This window comes from Gossypium raimondii, chromosome 8 (genome assembly GCF_025698545.1).
Source record: "Gossypium raimondii isolate GPD5lz chromosome 8, ASM2569854v1, whole genome shotgun sequence".
Taxonomy (NCBI): Eukaryota; Viridiplantae; Streptophyta; class Magnoliopsida; order Malvales; family Malvaceae; genus Gossypium; species Gossypium raimondii.
The window spans coordinates 9,346,143-9,372,081 of record NC_068572.1 but is presented as its reverse complement, the minus strand read 5'-3'; the positions used below and the strand labels follow the sequence as shown (position 1 = coordinate 9,372,081).

Below are 25,939 nucleotides of genomic sequence, written 5' to 3'. Positions count from 1 at the left end.
TTATTATTTAATTAATTAAATAATTAAAGTTCGAAAATGAAATTAAATTAATTGGTAATTGTGAATCCGTTGAATGTAGAAAGATTAAATATATTTTATTATAGATTCTTTTATAGTAAAGTTGTTATGATTTTAACGGAATTAGAATCGGTTTGAGAAAATTATTTAATTGAAAATTTATTTAATTAATTTCATTATTATGTTTATTTCAGAAAATAGAAAAATAAGTATTGGGTTGGATCGAATTATAGTGTTAGGTTAAAAGTTCAAGAAGCACTTATAATTAGATCCGACATGAGAGAGACCCAAAAGGCCCTCATGTTGGATACATGGGATGGAAAACCCTAGTATATTTAACTAGGGTTGCCGCCCCTCTCTCTTCTAGTTCAACTAGGAAGTTGTTTTTTTTATTAAAATAGACTTCTACTAATTCAACAAGGTTTTCACTTCTTCTCCCTATAAATAGATAGCACCGATAGGGCTAAATGCACAAGAATAAGTTTTATGCAACTTTGAGATATTTTTATTTTGTCCGAAAATAGTGAGAATTTATTTCTAAGTATAAATTATACTTTATGGAATAACGATTCTACTAGTTTCTATTAAAGAGAGATTTTTGTTTTCCCACTGAAAGTAAAATAAATCATTTTTGGTTTAATGTTTTATTCAAATTAGTACGAGCCCACACTCGAAACAATACGTGGTATGAGAATAGCGGAAAAGGTCGTCCGGTTGAGAGTTGAGAATGAAAAGGATCTATCTAGTGAAAAATAGATGCGCAATTTCGAGAAACATTTATTGTTATAAATATCACAAATCAACTCGATTTTCAAAATTTTAATTTTTCATTGTCCAAGAAAGCTATTTTTGAACCGAATTTTTCCAGCAACTAGGAATGTTTTTATTCAAATGATGAACCAATGGTTCAACCAATTTATGGGAGCAACCCTTTCAACTCTCCAACAGCAAATGTCACCCCCTCCACCTAAAGTGTCCCTAGTTGCGCAAACTAAACCTCAAGCTCTTACACTAACACCAATTAACTACCTTCTAATTGAAAAACTCTACAAGTATGGGGCAGAGGATTTTAATGGTAAAAAGGATAACGACCAAGAAAACATTGAGTATTGGATAGAGAGTACTTAAGGAATTTTTGATAAACCGATGTGCACACCCGAGGATAGTTTGAGGTGTGTTGTATCTTTGCTTAAAGAGAAAGCATACCAATGGTAGGTAAATCTAACAACAATGACCCTGAAAGATTGAGTAAATTGAGAATTCTTCCAAACTAAATTCAAGAAGAAATACATAAGTCAGTTATATTTGGAGAGGAAGAAAAAAGAATTTATGGAGTTGAAACAAGGGAATATGATGGTGGCTGAATATGAGCAAGAATTCGTTTGATTGAGTAAATATGCCCAGAACTTGTGACCACTGAAACAGAAATGTGTACTCGATTCGAATAGGGACTAAAAGAATGCATTCAAATGTTGATCGGAGCCTTAGAGCTAAAAGAATTTATCATTTTGTCAGAACGAGCACAGAAAATGGAGGATATGCGAAATAAGAAGTAACAAGCTAAGTTTAAAAACCAAAATTTTGGTAAGTGAAGTATGGTTAGAACATTTCCATCACCATGAGCCAAGAAGACCAAAGACTTTCAAAGCCATTCCTCTACTCCTTCAAGGATCCAAAAGAGAGAAGGACAAAGACAATGCAATCAATGATCTCAAGCTACATCAGTTGCTAACACTAGAAGCATCTAGAATATGAGTAGACCTACTTGTGAACATTGTGGGAAAAATCTTGCTAGAGAGTATTGGTTGATGAAAGGATTTTGTTTCAATTGTGGCTCCAAAGAGCACTTCATGAGTGATTGCTCGAAAAAAGATGAGAAAGGTAATGAATTGATTGCAAAGCTAGTGTCAGCATTGCAGAAAGGTAGAAAATCAAGAATAGGTAGTACCATTGGAGGTACCAAGGAGGAGCAAGGGATACTTCTTTAAAACTTGAGACTTGTGTGCTTGCTAAAGCCTATGCTATGAGGGCCAGAGAGGAGGTTGACACTACTGATGTTATTATTGGTATATTTTCCTTATTTGATATACTTGTGCATGCATTAGTCGACCTTGGGTCGGCTAATTCATACATTTTCATGTCATTAGTTGTGGAGAGAGATATACCAATAGAAACTAAAAATTTTGACATGCGAGCAACTACCCATTGGGCCAGAGTATTATTGTTAATAAAATTTGTAAGAATTGTCCATTGAAAATCTAGGGACATGAATTTCTGGCCAACCTTATGCTATTACCATTTGATGAATTCAATGCAATTCTTGGTATGAATTGGTTAACTTCTCACGATGTCATAATAAATTGCAAGTTGAAGAGAACCTCACTGAAAGTCATGGAAGATGAGCTAGTGAATGTTGAGGCAAATAAATCTAAATGTTTAACCAATATAATTTTTGTAATAATGGCTCGATAATTAATTAGAAAAGAGTGTGAGCTGTATTTAGCCTATATCCTAGATATGCATATATCAGGATCTAAGGCGGATCAAGTCTCTACTATTCGAGAATTTCCAGATGTATTTCCAGAAGAGTTGTCAGGCTTTCGACCTGATAAAGAAGTTTAATTTGCTATTGAAACAACACCTAAGACTCTATCAATTTCCATTGTGCCTTGTAGAATGTCCTCAACTGAGTTAAAATAATTAAAAGCTTATTTGCAAGAACTACTAGATCGAAGGTTTATCAGGTCGAGTGTATTGCCTTGGGGAGCTTCAGTTCTGTTTGTGGAGAAAAAAGATAGGACGTTGAGACTGTGTATCGAGGACATTGAGACTGTGTATCGACTACAGAAAATTGAATAAGGTCACGATAAAGAAAAAAATCCACTTCCCCGAATTGATAATTTATTTGATCAACTCAAGGGATCGATCTTGTTTTCAAAGATTAACCTTCGTTCGAGATATTACCAACTCAAAGTTAAATGTTTGATAAGTTCTTGTTAATGTCGTTTGGGCTTACCAATGCCCCAGAAACCTTTATGGATTTAATGAATAGAATTTTTCAACCATACTTGGATCATTTTTTAGTAGTATTTATCGATGGCATTTTAATCTATTTAAAGAATGAAAAAAAGCATGATCGAAATTTTAGAATTATGTTACAAGTTTTAAGAGAGATGAAATTGTATTCTAAGTTTAGTAAATGTGAGTTTTGACTTTGAGAAGTGGGATTTTTAGGGCATGTAATATCAACTGAAGGCATTCGTGTCGGTCCAAGTAAAATTTCAGCCATTATAGATTGAAAACCCCCAAAGGATGTCACGGAAGTGAGGAGTTTTCATGGCCTAACGAGGTATTATCAACGATTTGTAAAAGGGTTCTCAATGATAGCTCTCCCATTAACTAAGTTACTACAGAAGAATGTTATTTTTGAATGGTCCGAGAGATGTGAGCAAAGTTTTGAAAAGTTGAAGACGATGTTGACTAAAACACCAATACTAACACAACCTGAGTTAGGGAAAGGATTTTTTAGTAGATGCATCTTAGATCGGTTTAGGATGTGTATTGATGTAAGGTGGTAAAGTAATTGCATACACTTCTCGACAACCCAAACCTCATGAGAAGAATTATCCCATTCACGACTTATTGCAATTCTTGTTTTTGCTTTAAATATTTGGAGACATTACCTTTACAGTGAGAGATGTCACATCCTTACGGATCACAAGAGTTTGAAGTATTTTCTAATACAAAAATAATTGAATTTAAGACAACATAGATAGCTTAAGCTACTCAATGATCAGATAATTAACTATCATCCATGAAAAACCAATGTTGTGGCTGACGCTTTAAGTTGAAAGTCTTTATTAGCTTTGAAGGCAATGAACGCACATTTGGCCTCGGAGTGTGATGACTCTATTTTAGCAGAATTAAGAATTAAACATATGTTTCTCCAAAGAATCCAAAAACTGTAGAAGTCTGATGACAAGCTCGAAGCAAAACGAAGACTAGTTGAAAATGGGAAAACCAGTGAGTTTAAGGTAAGCAAATATGGGAGTTTATACTTTCAAAGTATATTATGTGTACCGATTGATGCAAATTTAAAGCGAGACACTCTTTAGGAGGCTTACCATAGTACTTATGTGATGCATCTGGGTAGCAACAAAGTGTATAATTATCTGAAATCGTTTTACCGGTGGCCAAGCATGAAAACGAATATAACTAAATATGTGACAATGTGTCTAGTGTGTCAACAAGTAAAAGTTGAACATCAAGTTCCCTCGGACTGTTATAGCCTATAGCGATTCCTGAATGGATATTAGAGCGAACCACTATAGATTTTGTGACTAGGTTGCCATTATCACCTAAAAAGAAATATTCAATTTGGGTAATTGTTGACAAATGAAAAACTTCGCTCATTTTATTCTAGTAAAAGTTGATTATTAGTTGGAAAATTTAGTTAAATTGTATATTTTTTAGATCGTGAGATTGCATAAAGTGTCATTGTCCATCATTTTAGATCGAGACCCAAAGTTTACCTTTAGATTTTGGGGTAAGTTGTATAAACCATTAGGCACTAAATTTAACTTCATCACAACATTCCACCCTCAAACTGATGGCTAATTGAATTGAGTAATGCAAATACGTGAAGATATGTCGCGAAACTATGTGATTGAATTCGAAGGAAGTTAAGAAAGATTTCCACCTCTAGTGGAATTTGCATATAATAACAACTACCAATTGAGTATAAAAATGGCACCATACGAAGCTTTGTATGGTCATAAATGTTGAACTCCTCTTTGTTGGATGGAACTGAGTGAAAGTAAACTAATTGCAATTGATTTAGTTCATGAAACTGAAGATAAAATCAAGATTATTAGAGATCATTTAAAAGCTGCTACAGATAAACAAAAATCTTATGACGACTTGAAAAGAAAAGAAACGAGCTTAAAATAGGTGATAAAGTTTTTTTTTAAAGTATCATATTAGAAGAAAATTCTACGTTTCTGTAGAAAGGGGAAATTCAGTCCAAGATTTATTAGGCCTTATGAAGTTCTTGAAAGAGTTGGACTCGTGGCGTACCGTTTAGCACTACCACTGGAGTTAGATAAAATCCATAATATTTACCATGTTTCAATGCTGAGAAGATATCGATCTTATCCCTCCTACGTTTTAACTCTCGACGAAATTGAGCTACAGTCTAATTTAACCTATGATGAAGAACCATTTAAGATTTTAGCTCGAGAAGTGAAAGAATTGAAAAACAAACGTGTGTCATTGATGAAAGTCTTGGCGCCATCACAGCGTGGAAAAGTCTACATGGAAGCCGAAAGAAACAATGAAATTTCAATATCCCCACCTCTTTCCAAGTAAGTTTCGTGGACGAAATTTATTAAGGAGAGGAGAATTATAACGACCCGATTTCAATTGTATCAAAATATGCAATTTTGAGACCTCGTTTCTATGAATCAAGTCTATAAGGATGAAAAATAGAGATTAAGGAAGTTATTATGAAAATATATTGAAATTTGATAAATTAATTAAGAAAGTAGTTAATTAAAGCTCAAGGACTATATTGTAAAAGTCTAATCGCTATTGAGTTTTAATTTAGAAAATGCTTGAGGACTTAGATAAAAATGATCTAATGGGCTAAAATGGTTTTTAACCATTATCCATCATAACTTAGTGGATGATGATGTTGATTCGCACTTTGTTTAGCTAATGGTTGATTAAGTACAATAATAACCTAATTAAACTAATTAAGTACGCTTAATTAAGATTAAACTATGTATAAAAGGGAAAATAGTGTGAAGAATTAGGGGTGAGCAAAATCCGATTCGATTCAAAAAATTCGATAAAAAATTTAAAATTTGAATTAAATAGTTCAAGTTATTCGAGTTAATCGAGTTATTCGGATCAACTCAAATAAAAAATTAAAATTTTCGATTTAACTTGAACATGAATTACACAATTCAAGTAATCCGAAAATCTAAATAAGAAAGGCAAAACTACGTCGTTTTGATAAATGTTTACCTTTTTGAAAGTTAAAAGTAAAAATCATTATGTTAAAAGGCAAAACTACGTCATTTTGATAAATGCTTACCCATTAAATTAAAAGGAAAAACCCATTATATTGTTTATGTACTTAAATAATCTTGTACTTCGTCTACTAGTTAAATAATCGGTCCATGTAAACACAACATTGAGTATAAATAATAGGATCCGTCAACTCAACTTGACTTGACTTGAAAATTTTTGACTTGATTCGATTCGATTAGAAAAATTTTCAAATTGAGTTCGGTTGATAAAATAGAATTCGTCAACTTGACTAACTCAAAATTTTTTTGACTCGATTCGACTCAACTCGATCAAATACTCACCCCTAGGAAGAATGATAAGAATAGTCATCTTCCACCATCCAAAGAAAGAAAAGGGGGAGAAAACTTCAAGTAAAGGAAAGGCTAAAGTTGTTGATTGAACCTTGAAAGATCTACTCATTTTGTGTTTTGAAAGGTAAGTTCTCATGGAACTTACTATCCTTCCTTGTATACTTGTGTTAATTTCATCTATGGTTAAACTCAGGCTAAGATTATAATGGAAATTGACATATTGGCTAAGTAACATAAATGAACAGGGGTGACTTGTGATAAGTTGAATGATGTTGTCTATTGAATTGTAGCAAGAAGAAAAGAAAAAGATCTTTAAATGTATCACTAAATTGCAAGTGTGATTCGTAGGTAGCTATAATTTATGAATTCCGAAAATTGCATATATTTGAGATGTGAGTTGCAATCCCATAACTCGGACCGGACGATCGAATTGGATATGGGGTGTTACATTACGACAATGTAAAAGTAAATCCAAGATGTAGTTCAACATCCATTAAGCAAGGCCCCTTAACTGACTACTAAGATAATTGGACACAAACCTTGACACTTTCAACTAATAGATAGAAGTTGATCATTGGCTGGTAATAAAGAAAACCGATTAGTTAGCTCTGGTGAATAAGAATTGGCGTTGTTTCAACCAAAAAAAAGTAAATAGTTAGAGATATATGAAGATCCAAGAATATACTTGTTTGAGGGAAAGGGTTAAAAAAGACATATAAGCCAAGATAAAAAATCATGTCATTAGACATAGCATATTGAAGTAAGGGGAGGTTTATGAAATGGCTCAACTTGGTTTTTAGACAGAAATCTTTATTTACATGAAATTCAAATTACTAATTCGAAAAATAAGATAAAATAACAATTTAAAACTAGGATAATGATAATAATTAATTTATTTCAAATCTAATACTACACTGTTACATGTAATATCCTATCCAGCTATGAGAACAAATTAAAACCATTTCAATAAAAACTCCCATGAAAATAGAAATTAAAATTTACTTTTGAAAAGAATGATTAAGACAAAGAAACCAAGATCTTTAAGCCTGGGTAGCAAAGGAACACAAGTCTTTTTACTGATGTCTTTTAAAATGATCAATTGACAAGTCCACAAGATCCAGCTGCTTTGAGCTTTGTTTGGTAATGCCTCCTAAAGTATACCAAACATGGCAGACAGCATCCAATAGGTTGGTGCTCTTTCAACATACGGTAGAAGATTAAAAATACCACATCCAAAAGATTTTGATATCCCAATTGGAATTTGTAAATACTGCTTCTCACATAAAAGTACCAATTCAACAAAACTCATTTACAAATATCAGTCAAAAGAAACTTCTATTGAAATTATTAAGTTTTGGTATGTCTCTATGTCCCAATATGAAACAGTTCATTGGTGCTCTGACTTTTAATTTCTTGTCACTAAGTTGTTAGAGATAATGATGATACAATAAAGTTGGCAAGCTTTATTTCTAAACCAGTAAAACTCTTCAGATAAAGCAAATTCCTTGACGACTAAACGTTATCAGGAATATCAATTCAAAGACTGTAGCTAACGTACTACATACTTTTAGATTGTCAAGCATTCCAATATGCTAAAGAAAAGCTGCTTAACAACTTGGAGGGGCACAAAATAGGAGCAGGACCACGTGAAATGAGTAATAGTCAAAGGGATTACAAGCCCCACATCAGAATCCAAAATTTAATAATGTGCAAGGGGCAGAGTAGCACAGCTGAAACTGACAATAGGCAGCACAACTGTAGGAATCAGGATCCTAACACACAAATCCCTTAATGTTGGCGGCATCATCAGCTCTTCATGGTTTGACATTTACTGGAATCATGAAAAACATGAAGAAAACCACCGGGCCACAGCACGCCTAACACCATGGGATTAAAGTTGGAACTATTCATCCGTGACCATGTTAGCCAGAAAACAAAGATATGGAGATTTCAGTGAGGGAAAAAATGCATGGATGACCTGAAAGCAAGAGTCTATATAAAAGCAGAAAAAAGTGAGGACCCTCACTGGGATTAAAACCCATTTTTAGCAAAAATCCACCAAAATGTGATCTGCTGCTCTGATGACTGATTGGTTCATAATTTCTTCTTGAATCAAAGGTTCGTGAGCCCCCTTTGTTTTCCGAAGAGGCAAACAGGCACGTGAGACCGGACCCAAAAGAAGTTATGGCAAACCTATTCCTGCCTTCCTAAGGGCCTCCTACCATTTTTGCACAAATTTAGGCCACAAAAACCATTTCCTTTGGGTAGATATACAGCTATAACTTTTCTGTCAACCTTTTTAATCATGTTTGACACTATACCGGTCTTACTAGAATAACCAAACAACTTTTTTATTGAAAAATTATACTGATACACAACCGTTTTAAAGAAAAGATGAGTTGGGTTTTTTCGGTTCAAGATTATAGTGTTAGGCTACTTGCTGAAAATGATCATTCAGCCCAACAGGGCACCACCTCTCAAATGTACATAGAAAAGGTTCCCTCAAATGTACATAGAAATTAGTCTTGAATAGAAATTTAGGAATAGAAATGTTATAAACAAACTTGAAGCTCCAAAAAGCAATTATCCATTGACATGCTTGCTTAAATGGGAGCTCTAAGAATCTACTCTGAACTTTATAACAGATCAGCAGGCACTTCTAATCATGAAAATTGAAAAGCTAGAAATATTTGGAAAAGGAAAATTCGGAGTATTGTAATTTGTAAAGAAGGATAACATTGTATAAAAGCATAATCCAGAGTTATACAAATACAAGGTACAATGAAAGATAAAGGTCACGATCACACTGAAAACATTAAATGTGTTCATTACTAAGAACATTTTCATGCCCACATGTTTGGCATACCTAAAGCTCTCCGATATCCGATCTCTGCAAAAACATGGAAATGTTCTGAAGCAACACAATAAAAAATAGCAGGGAGAAGTTCCATAGGAAGTGGATCTAATCATACTCCAATTCGTCAGGTGTCACTGGCCGTTTAAGGGGTATGATTGATTTCTTTTCAACATCTCTAGATAATGCTTTCCTCATATCTAAAACCAAACCACAAAATTAAAGTTAAGAAGCAGATATGCAGGCAAAAAAGAAACATTCTGGTTGGACATCAAAAGCCACATACCTAGCCCATCTTCCTCTCCGGAATAATAGCGTAGCACCCTTCTGTATATTACATATCCAAGCTGTAAAAGAAGAAAAAAAAGTAGGTAAGCCTTTCTTGCTTTATACGCATTGACAGGCACAAACACATGAAGACATCAGAAGACAGAGAGAAGAGCATCATATCATTACTGGCACTCAGAAATGCAAGCCATCAATCACGCAAGACTCTACCTGCAATCTTACTAGTCAATATAAGAAAAAATGATTTTGACAGTTCCCAACTAATTATTTATGGTGTAGAACCATTCCAAATCAAGAGTAATAAGTTCCAGAATTCAACCTCTACAATAGCAGATGCAGCTGGGATGGTACGCACTGTAGTGGTTGATATTATTAAGAAGCGAAAACTATAGATATGGCCTGTAAAAGGCATTTCCTAAAATAGAGATGGTTTAGGAGAAACCAAATTGAATTTTCAATAGATATGGAGCAATAAGCCATGAGCTAATGTTACTTAGACAAACCCAACTTACATTGAACTTAAGACAAGATAATGACTTACAACAGAAGTAATTTTGACTTTAACTGTATAATTTCTTCTCATGAGGATGGAAGGTAAATTCAATTGAAGTATTTGTTTAACCAACTCACATCACATAAAATTTTAGAGGGGCCTTAAATTTGTTTAACCTTAGTGTGATTTCTCCTTTCCTCTTTTTCCAATTTCTTCTTCTTCTATCTCTCATAACATGAAGAAGAAAGCATTAATACTGGTACAAGTATGACCATCCGTACTTCTCAGTTTTAACTCTGAATCCTAATTTTCTTAAAAAGCATAGAACTGAAGGTATTTTACAGATCTCATTAGCATCTCTTTTATCCGAAAATCATTGGTGCTCCATCCAATTCACTTGATCATGACTCAAGGTGATCAATTCATCCTCTGCAACATCATAAACCAATCTCATCCCCATGGAACATGCACCAGAAACAAATACGCATACAAAGATCAAAGATTAGAAAACAAAATTCTGGATTTACCTTGCTGTTACCCACTAGTGAAGAATAATGTGCAATTAGGCATGATAGCCACATTTTACAAACTTCACCAAATCAAACATTTTCTTGCCATTTTCCCTGATTCTAACAGGCAATGCTTAATTCTCATGCAAACATAGAAGACATGGAGTGCCTTATGCATGTACATGCAAACACACTTCCAATGACATGGGAAAACAGTGATTGCAGAACATAGGAGAAAAAATCTGAACAACAGCACCGACATACATCTCAAACTGCATGCCAGGCAGTACAATCTTAAGGGGAAAAGTATGATGTAATAACGTCCAAAATGGAAAGTTCTAGAATTATTACCTTCTCATACATCTTTATAGCTGGTGTATTAGAAGCTCTCACAAACAGATCCACAAAATATGCCTTGTCTCTGCCAAAATAAATTATTCTATTAAAAAAATACTAGAGTATATTAAACAAAAAAGAAAATCATGCATACTATATAATTTTGCATTAGATCAAGATGCATTATAAAATTGGCTGACATGAAAGTACAACGCAAGATAAAACCAATCAAGCATGACCAAATTTAAAACAACTTGAAGCTCGAAGTGCACTGTAAATTATTTTTTTAAATAATACCAGAAACAAAACAAAATCATTTTCGACTCAGCAATTACAAGTTAGTTTCAAAGGAAGATCTCCTACACAGAACTACAAGATGACCTAGCTTGTTAGCCAGTTACTTAACCTTCACCATTTGAACCAAAAATGTTCGTGTTCAGAAACTTGTATTAGTTTCATCATAAATATCTAATAACAAACCTTATAACTATCTTAGCAGTTCATATTACAGAATGAATAAAACATGGAGCAAATTTCTGAAAGGATGAAATATATATATTAAAGAATTTAGTAGTCTGATAATTTCTAATCTTGCAATCAGTCCTAAAATTTTATTAGAAAACTTAATACTTCTGTAATTTCTAGTCTTGTAACCAGCCCTTGCTACAGACTAGCTGCAGACAGAATTTACTCAAATCAATGAACAATAAATGTACTTACATCTTATCACTGATATCTTCCAAAAGGTTCATCAGTTTCTTAGCCAGCTGCTGCCTACGATATTCTGGCGCTACAGTGACTGCCGTTACATGGCCATGCCAAGACTCACCTTGCCCCTCAACTTTCCCCATAACTGCAACCAATTTCAAAGGAATTAAAGCTAGATGCACCAATCCCAAAACATCATTGCCAGTTAAAAGCATATCCCTATTCAAATCAAACCTTGAACGTGACCGATAAAATGTAATTCCAATTACTTATAGTAATAAACTAAATACAGAAGGCAATGAACATCAGAAATAGAACCCAAATCTTTCTTTTCACAGTATCAGTGTTAAAATTCCAGTTACATAAATAAGAAAGAAGAACAGAAAGCTTACTGTAACCCATTATTCGATTGCCGGGGCCTTCAGCTACATGAAAGTAATCGGGCCATCGAGCTAAATATGTCATGTAAAATGACATGTTAAACTGTAATAATAACACAATTATCATTGATGGAAACAATTTACAACTCGTCCAAGCATTTGCCAAGCTCAAAAAAAGAAAGATAAACTAAAAGGCAAGAGTTTTAAAGCTTACGGTTTCCGTTAAGTGGTCGAGATTGACAGATGCGAAACGAAGAAGATCATTGCAGCAAAAACGGCGTATAGTCGTCATCTCAATCTTCTTCGGCTGCCGGTAATGGAAGCTTAATGAAACGCAGGGCTACCAGAACGGTGGTTCAAACTTCAAAGGTCAATGATGCCATCGGCCGAAGAGATAAAGCAGGTCCTTTGGATTATATTTGGGTTGGGCCATTTAAATTCACATTTTTTGGTTTGGACTTGAAAATTCCTTTTAGGCCTACTCGAATCCATTTGAATATTGAAACGGTTAGTCAAGAACCTGAGAAAATGGCCGACCGTCGATCTTCCCTAACCGTCATTATCTTCAACGAAACTCAGATCAAGCCTCGGAGATGACCATAATCGATTCTAAATGGATCTTCTCAAAGAAGAGCTTCTCAAGAAACGGCAAAGTTTAGCTCAGAATACCGGCGGAAAGCGCGTATTCAAACGCTCCGAGATAGAACAAAAGCAAATCCAAAAGCTTCGCGAGCAAGAAAAACGCGAACTCGAAGCGAAATGTCACCGCCAATCCACTGCATCCCCCTCCAATGTCAGCGATACTTCCGCCAAACCTAACCCCTCCGCTTCCAGCACGGCATCCACAATTGCAACTTCCACCGCCGGTTCCTCCAAATCCCTCACCGATGAACAAAACATTGACAACCTCGACCTTCCAAGGCAAGAAGTCATCCGCCGCCTTCGCTTCCTCAAACAACCTATTACGCTCTTCGGCGAAGATGACGCAGCTCGTCTCGAAAGGTTAAAATACGTCTTAAAAGCAGGTCTTTTCGAGGTCGACAGCGATATGACTGACGGTCAAACCAATGACTTCTTGAGAGACATTGCCGAGCTGCGGAAGCGGCAGAAGACGGGGATTTTGAGCGATAGGAAGAGAAAGGATAGGGAAGAAGGGGAAGGAGGAGGACAGGATAGGGAAGAAGAAGGGGGAGGAGGAGGAGGAGAGTTGAGTGGTGATGGTGATGGTGGGTCCAGCGGAGTCGATATGGATAAGGATTTGAAAAGAATGAAGGCGAATTTCGATGAGCTGTGTGATGAAGATAAGATTCTGGTGTTTTTCAAGAGGTTGTTGAATGAGTGGAAACAGGAGCTGGATGATATGGGTGAGGCTGAAAAGAGAACGGCAAAAGGGAAGTCCATGGTAGCCACGTTTAAGCAGTGCGCTCGTTACTTGAATCCATTGTTCAAGTTCTGTAGGAAGAAGGTAAACATATTTTCGCTGATTTGAATTATTGCATCTTCCTTCTTTTTCTTTATATGTTAGCAAGTTAAATGGAGTATAGGTTTTCTAACTAAAGGAATTGAAATTTTACTTGACATACTAATGAAATCGGTAAGAATTAAGTTGTTAGACTAGCTGTTTGTTAGATCAAAACTAGAGGTACAGGACTTGTATTTGCTAGTTCAGAAGACTGCAATGTTGAGAGATGTTCTGTGACTTCTGTTCCCTTAATCTGGGGGTCTAGAGATGGGCGAAGCTATAGAAATTAATGAGTTGAATTATTACTCTACTGCTATTCACATATATTCATGGTATCTTCGAGTTGGAATTCTAGTAATCAAAGTGTTATTGGTGTCTGAATGTCTGTTGCTTTCTCATCGCTTGTTTTGAGATTTATTCCCTTTGAACGCTCAAACAGTTGCTTGGTTAGGGGACAGAAATCATGATGATCCGTAATTTTTAATATTTTCTTAGCAAGTGTTCCCCGCTAAGTGGCCACATCTACTTGTGTGATATCAAATGATCAAAGGCTTCCTGTTTCCCCAAGCTAATGGGAGCATAGGTTCTCTTACAGGTATGTGTAGGCTAGTGGAGGCTAAATTAGGAAGAATATTAATATTGTGTGCCTGCATGAGACTAAATGGATGGGCAAGAAAGTTAAACCCATTGGTAAATAGGGTCGCAAATTATGGTATAAAATTCAAGTTGAGATGGGAATAGGAATTGGATAGGTATAATTTAAGACTGCCCTTTATCTTTTGATCAGAAACATTCATTATAAGCACTAAACTGAATAACTAACTCAACCAACTTAACTAACTAGCTAACCAGAACTCACATATATACAAGGTGAGACTCAAACCTAGGATCACTAAGTTCTCTAGGCCTCTACCTTAGTCAGCCAAGGCTTCATTGGCTTAGACTGCCAGTTGGTTGATGAGGTTGTTGACATTAGGAGGACAATAGGATCTTGGCTTTAACTCATACTAGGTAGCAAGACTTTAAAATTTAAATATTATCAGTGCTTATGCACCTCCAACAGGCTTAGATATTCTAGTAAGCTACAATTTTGGGAGGACTAAGACAAAGTGGCGCAATTTACTTGGATAAAGTGGACTTGGACAATTTTGCGGCATTAAAGCTTGTCGGCTTGGCTTGGTTTATTAATTCCATGTAAAGAGTTACGAGACTGTTAATATGGTCAATAATTTCAAATAGCATTAAAGTGTAATGGTCAATGAAGTCTTCATGAAGAATTATTCAGGTGACTGTGTTATATAGCCAACCATTGGTAAACCTGGAGTTCAGATGGATAGGAGATTCATCTTTATAACAAGGTTTTGTCAGCCTCGTTGCATGGCTAAGTTGTTTACTGCCTGCTTTCTGGTTAGATTTATGGTCAACCATGTTCTGCAGCATTTATCTTGGTGGTCTGCTCCCTGAGTCCCTGTTTCTTTGTAAATAGAGTCACTGAACCTATAGTTTCTCTAACACAATTAAACAGGTTTAAGCTCCAAAAGTGCATACTGCTTCAGTATGATTCCATTCACGAGCATGACTCTCATCCTTTGCTGGATGTTATGAAGTTAAGTCACTTTCAAATATGAATTGATCCCCATGCTTTGAACTTGCATTATTGCCCCATACTAATTGTGTGAAATTGGTTTCTACAAAGCATTACAGTTCCTTATGGTTTTAGCAGTGTTTAATGGTTGGGAAGTTGCTTTTTTTTTCCCCAGCACCTTTTGATTCCTTTTTTTCTTTTCAATCTATGAGAAGATTAAACAGAGAGCCAACCAGTTATTTGTTGAAATTTTCTATTGGTATCCACTATGTTTGTTTGCGGCATTGTGCACAGAACTTAGATTTCACAAGACCCAGTATTTACTTGTCATGTTTTCGAATCGCAGGTGCTTCCTGATGATATCCGTCAAGCATTGTTGGTGGTGGTCGAATGCTGCATGAAGAGGGACTACCTGGCTGCCATGGACCATTACATTAAGATGGCTATCGGTAATGCACCCTGGCCAATTGGTGTCACTATGGTTGGTATCCATGAACGTTCAGCTCGTGAAAAGATCTATACCAATAGTGTTGCCCACATAATGAACGATGAGACTACTCGCAAATACTTGCAATCAGTGAAAAGGCTAATGACCTTTTGCCAACGACGATATCCTACCCTTCCATCTAAAGCAGTTGAGTTCAACAGCTTGGCTAATGGTAGTGATTTACAGTCATTGCTAGCAGAAGAGAGGGATTCCAGGGTTAGTTCCTCAGATGACAAGCTTAGGTTAATGCCCACTCCAACGGACACCTGATTATCTTCTTATTTTTCCTGAGGTTTTAAATTGCTATATTATTCCCGAGAAGTTGATTATGTTGGAGGAAATATGCCCAGAAAAGCAAAGAGAAGATCTGCAAGCTGACGCTTATCTCGTCATTAAAAAATGAGGTATAAGTTTTGATACATACACTATTGGTGTGTTTGGTAAGATGGATAGCATTGGATTGGATTGGATTAGGTCATCTTATGGTTGGTGTCTGGGCAAAGCTTAAAGCTTGGATGATTTTTGTTTTCATACTGTTCCTTATGGACAAAATTAAGAGTAAGAGTGAGAAAAATGATTGTTTAATTGATTTTTTATAAAATAAAATAAAAACTATTTTAGAAAATTCATTTAATTTTTAGAAAATATTTTTAAGTGAAGAATAAATTATTCTGTTCTTTTCTTTGTCTCATTTTCTTGTCTTTTTAGCAGCAAAAGAATTAAGGGAAGAAAAAATTAATTTGAAAAGAGAAAGAATCTAATAAAATTTAATAATTTATGATTAAATTTAAATATTTTAAAAAATATTGTTTTTATTTTTTAATAAAATCGATTTTTCAAATAAGTTTGCTGTCGAAGCAATTCTTTTCTTTATTCAAAAGAAAAATAAAAGAAGGAAAAGAAAGGCTTTAACAGTAAAATAGCGTTTGAAGTATACTCTGATTACCAGATTAACCTTTAATGTTTTTCTTTATGGTTTTTTGTCATAAGTAGTTCCTAATGTTGTATTCCGTCCCATATTTTTGACCTTGAACTATAATTTTATTAAACAACACATGGTACACGGAAAAAAATTTTAATTAAATTCTTTTTCTTTTCATTTTCTTCCTTCTCTCTCTCCCCCAATTGTATATGCTGCTGGAAAATAATTCAAAATATCATTTCCTAGTTGTTTTGGTTTAAATAAGTTTTTTGGCATGTGAATTGGAGTCAAAATAGTTTGTTTGTTTGTTCCTTTATTTATGTTAGATTCAAATCTTTGTGGGTTAGTGGTCTGTGTAGTTGGAGATGTGGCTGAAATTGTTTAGACTGTAAGGCAATATCTTTCCACTGTTTAATATATCCTCCTTTGACTGTTTTTTTACTTCTTTTGGCACTGTATTTTCAGTATTAAAAGATCTTTTTTAGCACTTTGGTATCAGAGCATATTCAATATTTGAAGTTTTAAGGGGAAACATTTTATTTGCTTTCATACAAATATTGGCTGAAACCTGACCTGTTTTTTTCACTTAGTAACACACTTTCCATCATCAAACAAGATAGAGATCCACTATCCAACAGTTGTCTGACACTAAGCAAGTTATGTGCCAAACTACAGCAAATAAAACATTTTGAATGAGTTTTATTTTGCCTTGACTAGTTTGGACAGCAACTGTGCCTTCACCTTCCTCTTGTATCTGCTTGTTATCACCAAGGAAAAATTTTCTTCTTTGTCATCTTGTCCAATTCCTTAAAAACGGACTTGTCTCCAGTCATATGATGAGAACAACCACTATCCACGAACCAAACACCAGCTTCTTTTTCGGCAACTACAGAACAACGTACTTTCCTCTTCTTCTTTCTCTGCATAACTAGCTTAATTATTCTTAGACCAACAATTTGCTTCAATGTGTCTAAATCTGCGACAATGATAGCATTGTACCCCGCCACGACTATTCGTCCGTTTGTATTGGCTTCTACCTCTACCATGTCCCCTACCTCTAAAAGTAACTCTTTCATATCCCGGAGTACCCTGCTCAAGTTTTTCATTTGAAGGAAGAATCGAACTGTAGTAGAGATGGCCCAAAGCATGTTGAAAAGCCAAGACCTTCAGATCAATTTCGGGCAAAGGCTGTTCGTACCGCAGTTTACTTGCTGAATATTTCTTCTACTAGAGCAATCTTGAACCGAACACCTTTTGAAGTTTGGATAGGTAGCATTGCATTTACTCTAGTGAATTGCCAATAGTTTCATAAGCTTGATAAAGGGTCTGAAAAGTGTATCTTTGTTGGATATTGTTCACAATCCAAAGCTTTTAGACCGTGTAATCCCATAAATGGGAAAATCATTATCAGAAGAGATGTGGAATTTGGTAAAGAATCATGCTGGAAATGGGAAAGCAGACAGGAAGTCTTAGAAGAAGATCCATCGTCCATTCTTAAAACATCTCATTTCAATGTTAATGGTACCAGACTCAGAAGATTCAAATGACACTCCACATAGGTTCAGATCACTTGCCGAAATTTATGAAATATGTACTTTTGCTCTATTTGGTTAGATCCTACTTACTTTGAGGAAGCTGCGGCAAAAAAGAGAGTGGAGAAATGCTATGGAAGAAGAGCTTGCATCCGTGGGCAAAAATAGTAAAATGTTATTTCCTTGGAATTAGAGTGAAACAAGGGAAAGATGGAATTTTGATCTGCAAAGGAAATATGTTGTTGATCTTTGGAAAATGTTTAACATGTTTAGTTGCAAGGTTGTTGGTACTCCAATGAATGTGAATTCTTGAAGATGGTACTGACAAGGCTGATGGTAGATATTTTCGAAGCTTAGTTGGAGGGTTGATCTACTTGACTCAGACACGTCCAAATATAGTTTTCTCAGTTGGAGTCATTTCAAGATTCATGCACAGCCCCCACGAGCATCAGCTTGGAGCAGCTAAGAGAATCTTGCGTTATATTGCTGGAACTAGAACTTTTGGGCTGTGGTACTCACATAATCCTAATTTCATTTTATGTGGTTTTACTGATAGTGATTGGGCAGGAGCCTTGGATTATAGAAAAAGCCTCTGAAAACTTCTTTATTCTTGGATCAGCAGCTATTTCTTGGAGCTATAAAAAACAACCAACTGTTGCAATGTCATCATCTAAAGCCGAGTATGTTGCAGCAGCATCCTCAGCATGTCAAACATTGTGGTTGAGAAAATTGCTTGCTGACCTTCACCAAGAACAAAAAGGAGCAATGGCAATTTTTCGTGACAATTTATCAGCAACAGCAATGACAAAAAATCCAGTTTCCCATGGAAGGTCAAAGCACATAGAGATTCGGTATTATCTTAACCAAGAGCTGGTTGCAAAAGGATTGATCAAGTTGAAGCACTGCAACACTGAAGAACAAGCAGTATATATACTTACCAAAGCACTTCTTAAAGCAAAAACACTACTACTTCATGCTTGGTCTTGGTGTTTGTGATTTTGAATTAAGGGGGTGCCGGAAAATAATTCAAAATATTATTTGTAGTTGTTTTGGTTTAAATAAGTCTTTTGACATGTGAGTTGAAAGAGTCGAAATAGTTTGTTTGTTTGTTCCTTTATTTATGTTAGATTCAAATCTTTGTGGGTTAGTGGTTAGTCATGGCTAGTCTAGCGGGAGATGTGGCTGAAATTGTTTGGACTGGAAGGCAACATCTTTTCACTGTTTAATATGTCCTCCTTTGACAGTGTTCTCTGCTCTATATTTTCGGTATTAAAAGATCTTTTTCAGCATATGCTTCCTGCTTTGATGGATCGTCAGTAGTGCTTAGGCTTGATTTAATGTATAAGAAAAATTTGCGGATTGTATAGCCTACGCAGAGGGCTGCTTGTCTAACTTGTTGGCTTGTATTTGCCTGTAATTTGTAACTACTGAATGATAAATGCTTTTCGTGATAAACTGTCATGGTTCATTTCCTATTATATTTCCATTACTTCTTATCGGGCTGGTAAATGAAGACAATGAATGTCAGTCATGCACATACAAGTTTCATGGATAATTTCCAGCAATATTTTTCTTTTTCTTTTATATTATCTTGATGTTGCTTGTGCTTCAAATTTTATTCTCATCCCTAGCTATTTTTTCACATCTAGTTTCATGGCTTCTCAGTGAAAAATAATTTTTTGAATAGCCTTTTTCTTGGTATGCAGGCACTTGAATGTCGGATTAGGTTGACCCAAAACTTGCCAAAGTAGTTTGATCAGCTCAGAACAGTGATGCCTGTATACCTAGCTAGACATTGCACAATGATTCCTTGACAGAATAAGCTCAACCATATTAGTCAGTAGAGGTTTTGTAGAACTAAAAAATAACGAAGGAACTGCTCGCATGGTGTCTGATCTACCACCGTGCGGATGGATGTCGCTAACGTAGGAATTTGCGCATCCGGGGAATCGAACCCCGGTCAGTACCGTGGGAGGGTACTATGATACCACTACACTAGATGCGCTGATTTGACCTTGTGTCCCATTAATCTTAATTTAACCACTACTAACTAATCAAGGCAGAAACCATTTACATGGGAGGAGAAAGAGGAAGAAAATAGTGGGGAGATGGAAAGAGGAGGAAGAAAAAGGAAACTAATTTAATTATTTGTCATGTGTTATGATTTGATTTGTCTAAATTGTCACATGTTTTCTTTAACGGAGTTATAGTTCATGAACCAAAATTAAGTAACAAAATAAAAAGTTGTCAATCTGAGTTCAGAGCCACTTTTTGTTCAATATAAAGGGACAAAGCCTAAAAGAAAATTACAACAAAGCGCAAGGTTTGGCCCAACCTGATGCGATTTCTTGAGACTTGGAAAGTTTAAAAAATTGCTTTAAGGATGGATCGTCTCAAATAGGTTCAAATTGGGGTGGAAACCTTGACTCGAAGTACTCGAATGATTTACGGAACCAAAGTTAAAATGGAACCCAACCTGCTTAAACTTGACGAATTACTCGAACCTTGGTATAAGGAAGTCACCACACTTCAGGATGGGAAAATGAAGTGATAAGACAAGGGTTGAACGCCACAAACTTATGAAAGCTTGATAAATTCGATAAGTTCGATTAAGAACTGTAGAAAGAAGAATCTCACAAAATATGTTTTTGTATTAAAAATGGTCTTCCCAAAATGTTCAATTACAAAGCTATTTATAAACTCTAAATTGCCTATTCAAATCCGGTATCTAGTTGTGTTTAACGTGTTCACACTCATAGCATTAAAATTAGGTTTATGCTTAAGGATGGTGCATGAATTGATCGAATAATCATGTTGTTTCACTTGGTGCATTCATGGATGCTTAGCCATGAAGCATTCTTCAAGTTCCATGAATGAGCAGCCCTTGAATTCACCTCAATCCCCCCCAGCCGAAAGTACATTGCATGGCTCAGGCACATCTTAATTTGATGATTTAATGCATCTTGAATACTTGAATGGACAACTTGAATTTGATGAATCCATCTCCCATGTTGCCACCGTCCATGCACTTATATTATAGTCATGAATCATTCACCTTTAAGGAATGTATGTTGACATGTATCTTGCACGCCATATGAACAACCACATGAACCTTATTGAAAGCTTCAGTCATGAAGATTCTGGAAGGTTCCTTTGTGCATGCATTTCGGCAATGAATGGCCGCCTACATCAAGTATAAATAGGCAACATTTAAGCACATTTTCTTCACTCAAAATTCAACTATGAACTTAGAAACTATACTTTGACTCACACGTATATACATATATTCAAAAACAAATGACTCAAACATGGTAAAATAACACATATTAAAACTAACTTAGCAACTTAGAGATAAAACATACGAACACATTCAAACTTGTGGAATAATTTAACTAACAAATAACTTGACACCTAACACGTTAAATCAACAAAATGTGGAAATATTAAGCTAAGCACTCATTTAAAGAATTTCATTTTAGTTTTAGGCCCCCGCTCTTGGGCCAATCTTAAGTTTTTCTTGATGAGTCACATGATGTGACTTGAATCACATAACAACCAAAGCCCAGTCCCAAAAAGAAACTCTTGTTGTTGCTCACTGCCACTGTTATTATAGTATGAGGAAAAGAGGGAGAGGGATTCGTGAGAGAGTAAGAGGTTACTGTAACTGCAAAACAGCACGTGCATCTCTAGCAGAGCTCAAAAAAACGTCGAAACTACTTCAGTGTAGAGGTGTTCATGGGTGGGTAGGGCCAGAAAAATTTCGGCTGGCCCCACCACTCAAATATGGGTCTAGAATTTTGCCCAGTGCCCCGAAAAAATTCATAAGCGAACCTGCCCGCCCGTTTTTAAATAAATACCAAAATTTATTTTAAAATTAAAATAAAAATTAAAAAAGTATTTTAAAAATATTTTAAAATTAAAAAATTAAAAAAGTATTTTAAAAAATTTAAAAAATTTTAAAATTAAAAAATTAAAAAAGTATTTTAAAAGTATTTTAAAGTTAAAAATAAAAATATTTATTATTCGGTAGGTAGGCCGGGCCCGGCCAAAAAGTGGTGCCGAGGCCTGCCCGTTTTTAATCGGGCCTCGTTTTTTGCCCAAGCCCATATTTGGTCTATATTTTACCCAAACCCTCCCATATTTCAAGCGGGCCGTCGGTAGGCCAGGCCGCCCGGCCCATGAACACCTCTACTTCAGTGCTGGCAAGAAAACCAAATGGAGGAGTCACAATTGAAAATATCGTCAAAATAGCCACCAAAAGCAAGTCTGGTAAACAATTAATTTTTTAATTTTTTAAATTTATTATTATATATTTTTTTGAAAATATTTATGTATTTTTATATATTTCTTTATTTTTTTTAGAATTAGGATCAAATTGAGATCATTTGTAAATTTTAAGGGTTAACTTTTTAAATTTATAACTAAATCAATATAATATGTAAAGTTGAGAGCTAAATTTATTATTATGCTGATTTTTCAACTAGCACATCACCCTCTCGTAAGTGTAATTAACAGAAATGGACCAAATAATAATAATCTCAATTAGTTGGGTGACCAAAGAAAAATCCATAGTTGGATTACCAATTTTTTTAAAACAATCATAGTTGAGTGACAAAAAACAATAGCCCATAGTTGGGCAACCTATGGTGTAATTTACCCTAAAAGGAAAAACTTGGGTCATTACAAGAAAAATCATTTTATCTCTTTAATTTCCTTTAATTTTTTTATTTTCTCGAATTAATATTTGTCCTTTTTCTCGTAAAAGACAAATATTGGGGGAGGGGTTTACAGGAATTACATAGGTTTTTATAGGAAATTTTGATTTTTACCAAAAAAATACTATAATTTTCATTTCATTTTGCCCTTCTAAAATTAATTTAAGTTTTTCTAGTAATGAATTACCTAGGATTTTACAAGGAAAAACTTACGTTTTACAAGGAATTGAGTTACAAGGAAAAACTTAAGTTTTACAATGATTTGAGTTATAAGGAAAACATAAGTTTTATCACTGCAGTTGAATAATTCAATTTTTGTAAAGATCTCTCTCTATATATATTAAAGTTGGGTGATTGAATAAGTATACAATAACGTTAAATTAACAATGGGTGATCAAAATGAGAATAGTTTTTAACCACAGTACTTAAAATGAAAATATTTTTTTATCATGTGCCTAAAATGAATATTTTATTTTTTAATGCTCAAAATGAAATTTATGAAAGTTGGTGACTAATTGAGTAGTTTTTTTTTTGAAAGTACATCTTATTAAATGCTTAAATTATATTTCAAATGTAAGTAAAATATAAAGTAAATAACAATCAACTTCAACTTGTGACTTATTGGTGGGAGTTCACTTTTTCAAAATTAACTTTGAATCATTATTGTATCAAATATATATATATATATATATATATATATATATATAAACTTAATAATAATGTATAAATATTTATTATCTACCTCCTTAAGATTAAAAATTATGAAATATATTTTTATAATCTTCATCTTTGAATAAAATTTTTAAGAAAATATTTTAAAAGATAATTTCATTCTTATTATTTATCTATATGTTTTTTATTATATATTTTAATTAAAAATAGTAAAATTTAATTACATATTAAAAATATTAAAATATAATAAAATTAAATATGTTTGACTTATTTCATTAAAAATATGTTTTACTTCAATTAAAATTAAGTATTTCAAATTTATATTTAGTTTCTTTATATATTAACCTTGAAAATTACTTAGTTATTATTATTTATAAGGTTTTCATAGAAAATAAATTAATTAAAATATAAAAGAAAAATATATTCATCTAAAAATTAATATAAAATTAAAATTAAGTTTTAATATTTAACATGTATTTACATAAAATATTTTTTTAAAGTAAAAGAGAATGACAATAACGAAACATAATTTTCATTGATGTTTTTTTATGAACTTACAAGAAATTTTAAGATCCTATATTTGAGTCTCACCTTATATGAAACATGTGTGAGTTTTAGTCTATATTTATCTTGGTTTATATTTCTCTAATGATTGATTAAATTCTTGTTGAGTATGCCACATATTTTAGTCAAATAAGATATTATTTGCAAGTTAAGTTAAACAAAATATATTTTCTTTCTAGAAGATTTAGTATTTATTAGTATAATGTATTTAGCATTTATTAGCATAATTTATTTGACCTATAAATAGGCTCTTTTACAACCTTAGAAAATACACCCATTAGAGATTAGAATTCATAACACTTTTGGAGAATTTTGTGTTTATGTTTTGAGGGTTTTTTGTTTTTGAGTTTCGGGATTTAGTTTTATTTTCATCTTTTGTACTCTTTATTTTTTTGCCATTATAGTAAAATTATATTTACCCCTGGTTTTTTATCCTCTTTGGAGGGGTTTTTCCACGTTAAATTTGTGTGTTCAATTTCTCAATTTCTTCCGCTATTTTTACTTATTCATTGCTTAATCGAGTCAATCCCCAACAAGTGATACCAAAACTAGTTCAATTTTCGTAGGTCAGCCCGTTCAGAGATGGCAACAACAAGGTTTGACATTGAGAAATTCGATGGTGTCACAAATTTCAATTTGTGGCAAGTTCAGATGATGGCAATTCTAATTCAAACGGGCCTGAAAAAGGTCGTTATCGGGAAAAATTTTGAGAATCTAGATCAGTCAGAATAGGAAGAGCTTGATGAAAATGTCTTGTCTGCAATCCAGTTGTGCCTCTCTAATAGGGTATTGCGGGAGGTATTGATGGAGAATACCATATTTTCCTTGTGGAAAAGGTTAGAAACTCTTTATGCGACTAAGTCTCTAGCTAATCATTTAGTGTTGAAACAACGTTTATTTATGTTTCGCATGAACGAAGGTGAGCTTATTAGATATAACACTAGTCAATTCATTACCCTTTTAGATTATTTAAAGAATTTTGAGGTTCAGATTGACGATGAATATCAGGTTATGCTATTATTATGTTCTTTACCCTCTTCATACAAGTCTTTCAAGAAGACCCTGATTTATGACAGAGACAAACTCTCTTTTGAGGATGTAGAGGGTCATTTTTTGAGTAAAGACAAATTCGACAATGAGTTTGGTTCAGATAGCAAGGCAGATAATCAAGCTTCCGTTTTTGGTAGCATCAAAGAAGTGAAACAAAATGTGTCGCTATTGTAAAAAGTTAAGTCACGTCAAAGTAGATTGTTATAAACTGCGATATAAAAGGGCTGCTGAGAGTAACGATGAAGATGTAGCTGGTGCTAATTTGGCTGACGAAAGCGGTGGTGGTTTCTTATTAGTGTCAACGAGTGAAAGCTCCGAGCTTACGTCTGAGTGGATCCTAAATTTGAGATGTTCTTTCCACATGTGTCCCAATAGAGAATGGTTCTCCACATACAATTCGATTGAAGGTGGAGTTGTGCGCATGAGAAATGATTCATCCAGTCAGGTAATTGGTATTGGTACTATTAAAATTAGGATGCACAATGGGACGATTAGGACACTCTCAGATGTTAGGTATATACCTGATTTACGAAAGAATCTAATCTCTTTGAGTATTTTAGACTTGAAAGGTTGTAGAATCAATATCGAGTCAAGCGACATTAAGGTGTCTCGTGGGGCTATCATTTTGTTAAAAGGTAAAAGGACCGACAACCTTTATATTCTGGAAGATTCTATAGTGACCGGTGAAATCGGACATCCCTCATCTATCACGGAGTCAAAGTCAACTTGATTGGAGCGGAGACAACTTGGTCATAGGAGGGGAAAAGGTATGACCGTTTTGTTGAAGAGAGGTTCTTTTTTGGATGCAAATTTTGAAAAGTTAAGGCACTGTGTTCGTGAAAATTAGACTCGCTTAATTTTGATTTGATAGTGCATAAGTCGAAGGCTAGAAGTCTTCTAGCTTCTAAGCACAGACTCGACTTAGTTAATTCCCTGCATAGTTCAAGATAGGCCTATGGCAGGCTTTGGCAAAGATGACGT

At 34.4% G+C, this 25,939-nt stretch overlaps 2 protein-coding genes and 1 non-coding gene across 6 annotated transcripts; 1 reads left to right on the top strand and 2 right to left on the bottom strand.

The window, feature by feature from the left end:
• Positions 1 to 9,120: 9,120 nt before the first annotated feature.
• LOC105790719 (N-terminal acetyltransferase B complex catalytic subunit NAA20) lies at positions 9,121 to 12,331 on the bottom strand. The gene is made up of 6 exons (XM_012618461.2): positions 12,184 to 12,331; positions 11,982 to 12,072; positions 11,602 to 11,734; positions 10,897 to 10,966; positions 9,542 to 9,602; positions 9,121 to 9,455 (listed from the first exon to the last, which is right to left on the bottom strand). Exons 1-6 carry the CDS (start codon positions 12,259 to 12,261, stop codon positions 9,364 to 9,366), a joined length of 525 nt encoding a protein of 174 aa, XP_012473915.1. The 5' UTR covers positions 12,262 to 12,331; the 3' UTR covers positions 9,121 to 9,363.
• Positions 12,332 to 12,582: 251 nt separating this feature from the next.
• LOC105790718 (uncharacterized) lies at positions 12,583 to 19,797 on the top strand. 4 transcript variants are annotated; one of them, XR_001132572.2, is made up of 3 exons: positions 12,583 to 13,434; positions 15,363 to 15,907; positions 19,664 to 19,797. XR_001132572.2 is itself a non-coding variant. In XM_012618459.2 (2 exons), exons 1-2 carry the CDS (start codon positions 12,583 to 12,585, stop codon positions 15,771 to 15,773), a joined length of 1,263 nt encoding a protein of 420 aa, XP_012473913.1. In that variant the 3' UTR covers positions 15,774 to 19,412. The 4 variants fall into 4 exon arrangements, 1 of the variants encoding a protein (XP_012473913.1); XR_008198572.1 differs by lacking the exon at positions 19,664 to 19,797 and adding an exon at positions 18,580 to 19,412 and having other exon boundaries at positions 15,363 to 18,468; XR_008198571.1 differs by lacking the exon at positions 19,664 to 19,797 and adding an exon at positions 18,577 to 19,412 and having other exon boundaries at positions 15,363 to 18,468.
• Positions 19,798 to 19,891: 94 nt separating this feature from the next.
• Positions 19,892 to 19,962, bottom strand: TRNAG-CCC (transfer RNA glycine (anticodon CCC)). Its single transcript has one exon. It is a non-coding gene; the product is annotated as a tRNA-Gly (tRNA).
• Between the last annotated feature and the right edge of the window lie 5,977 nt (positions 19,963 to 25,939).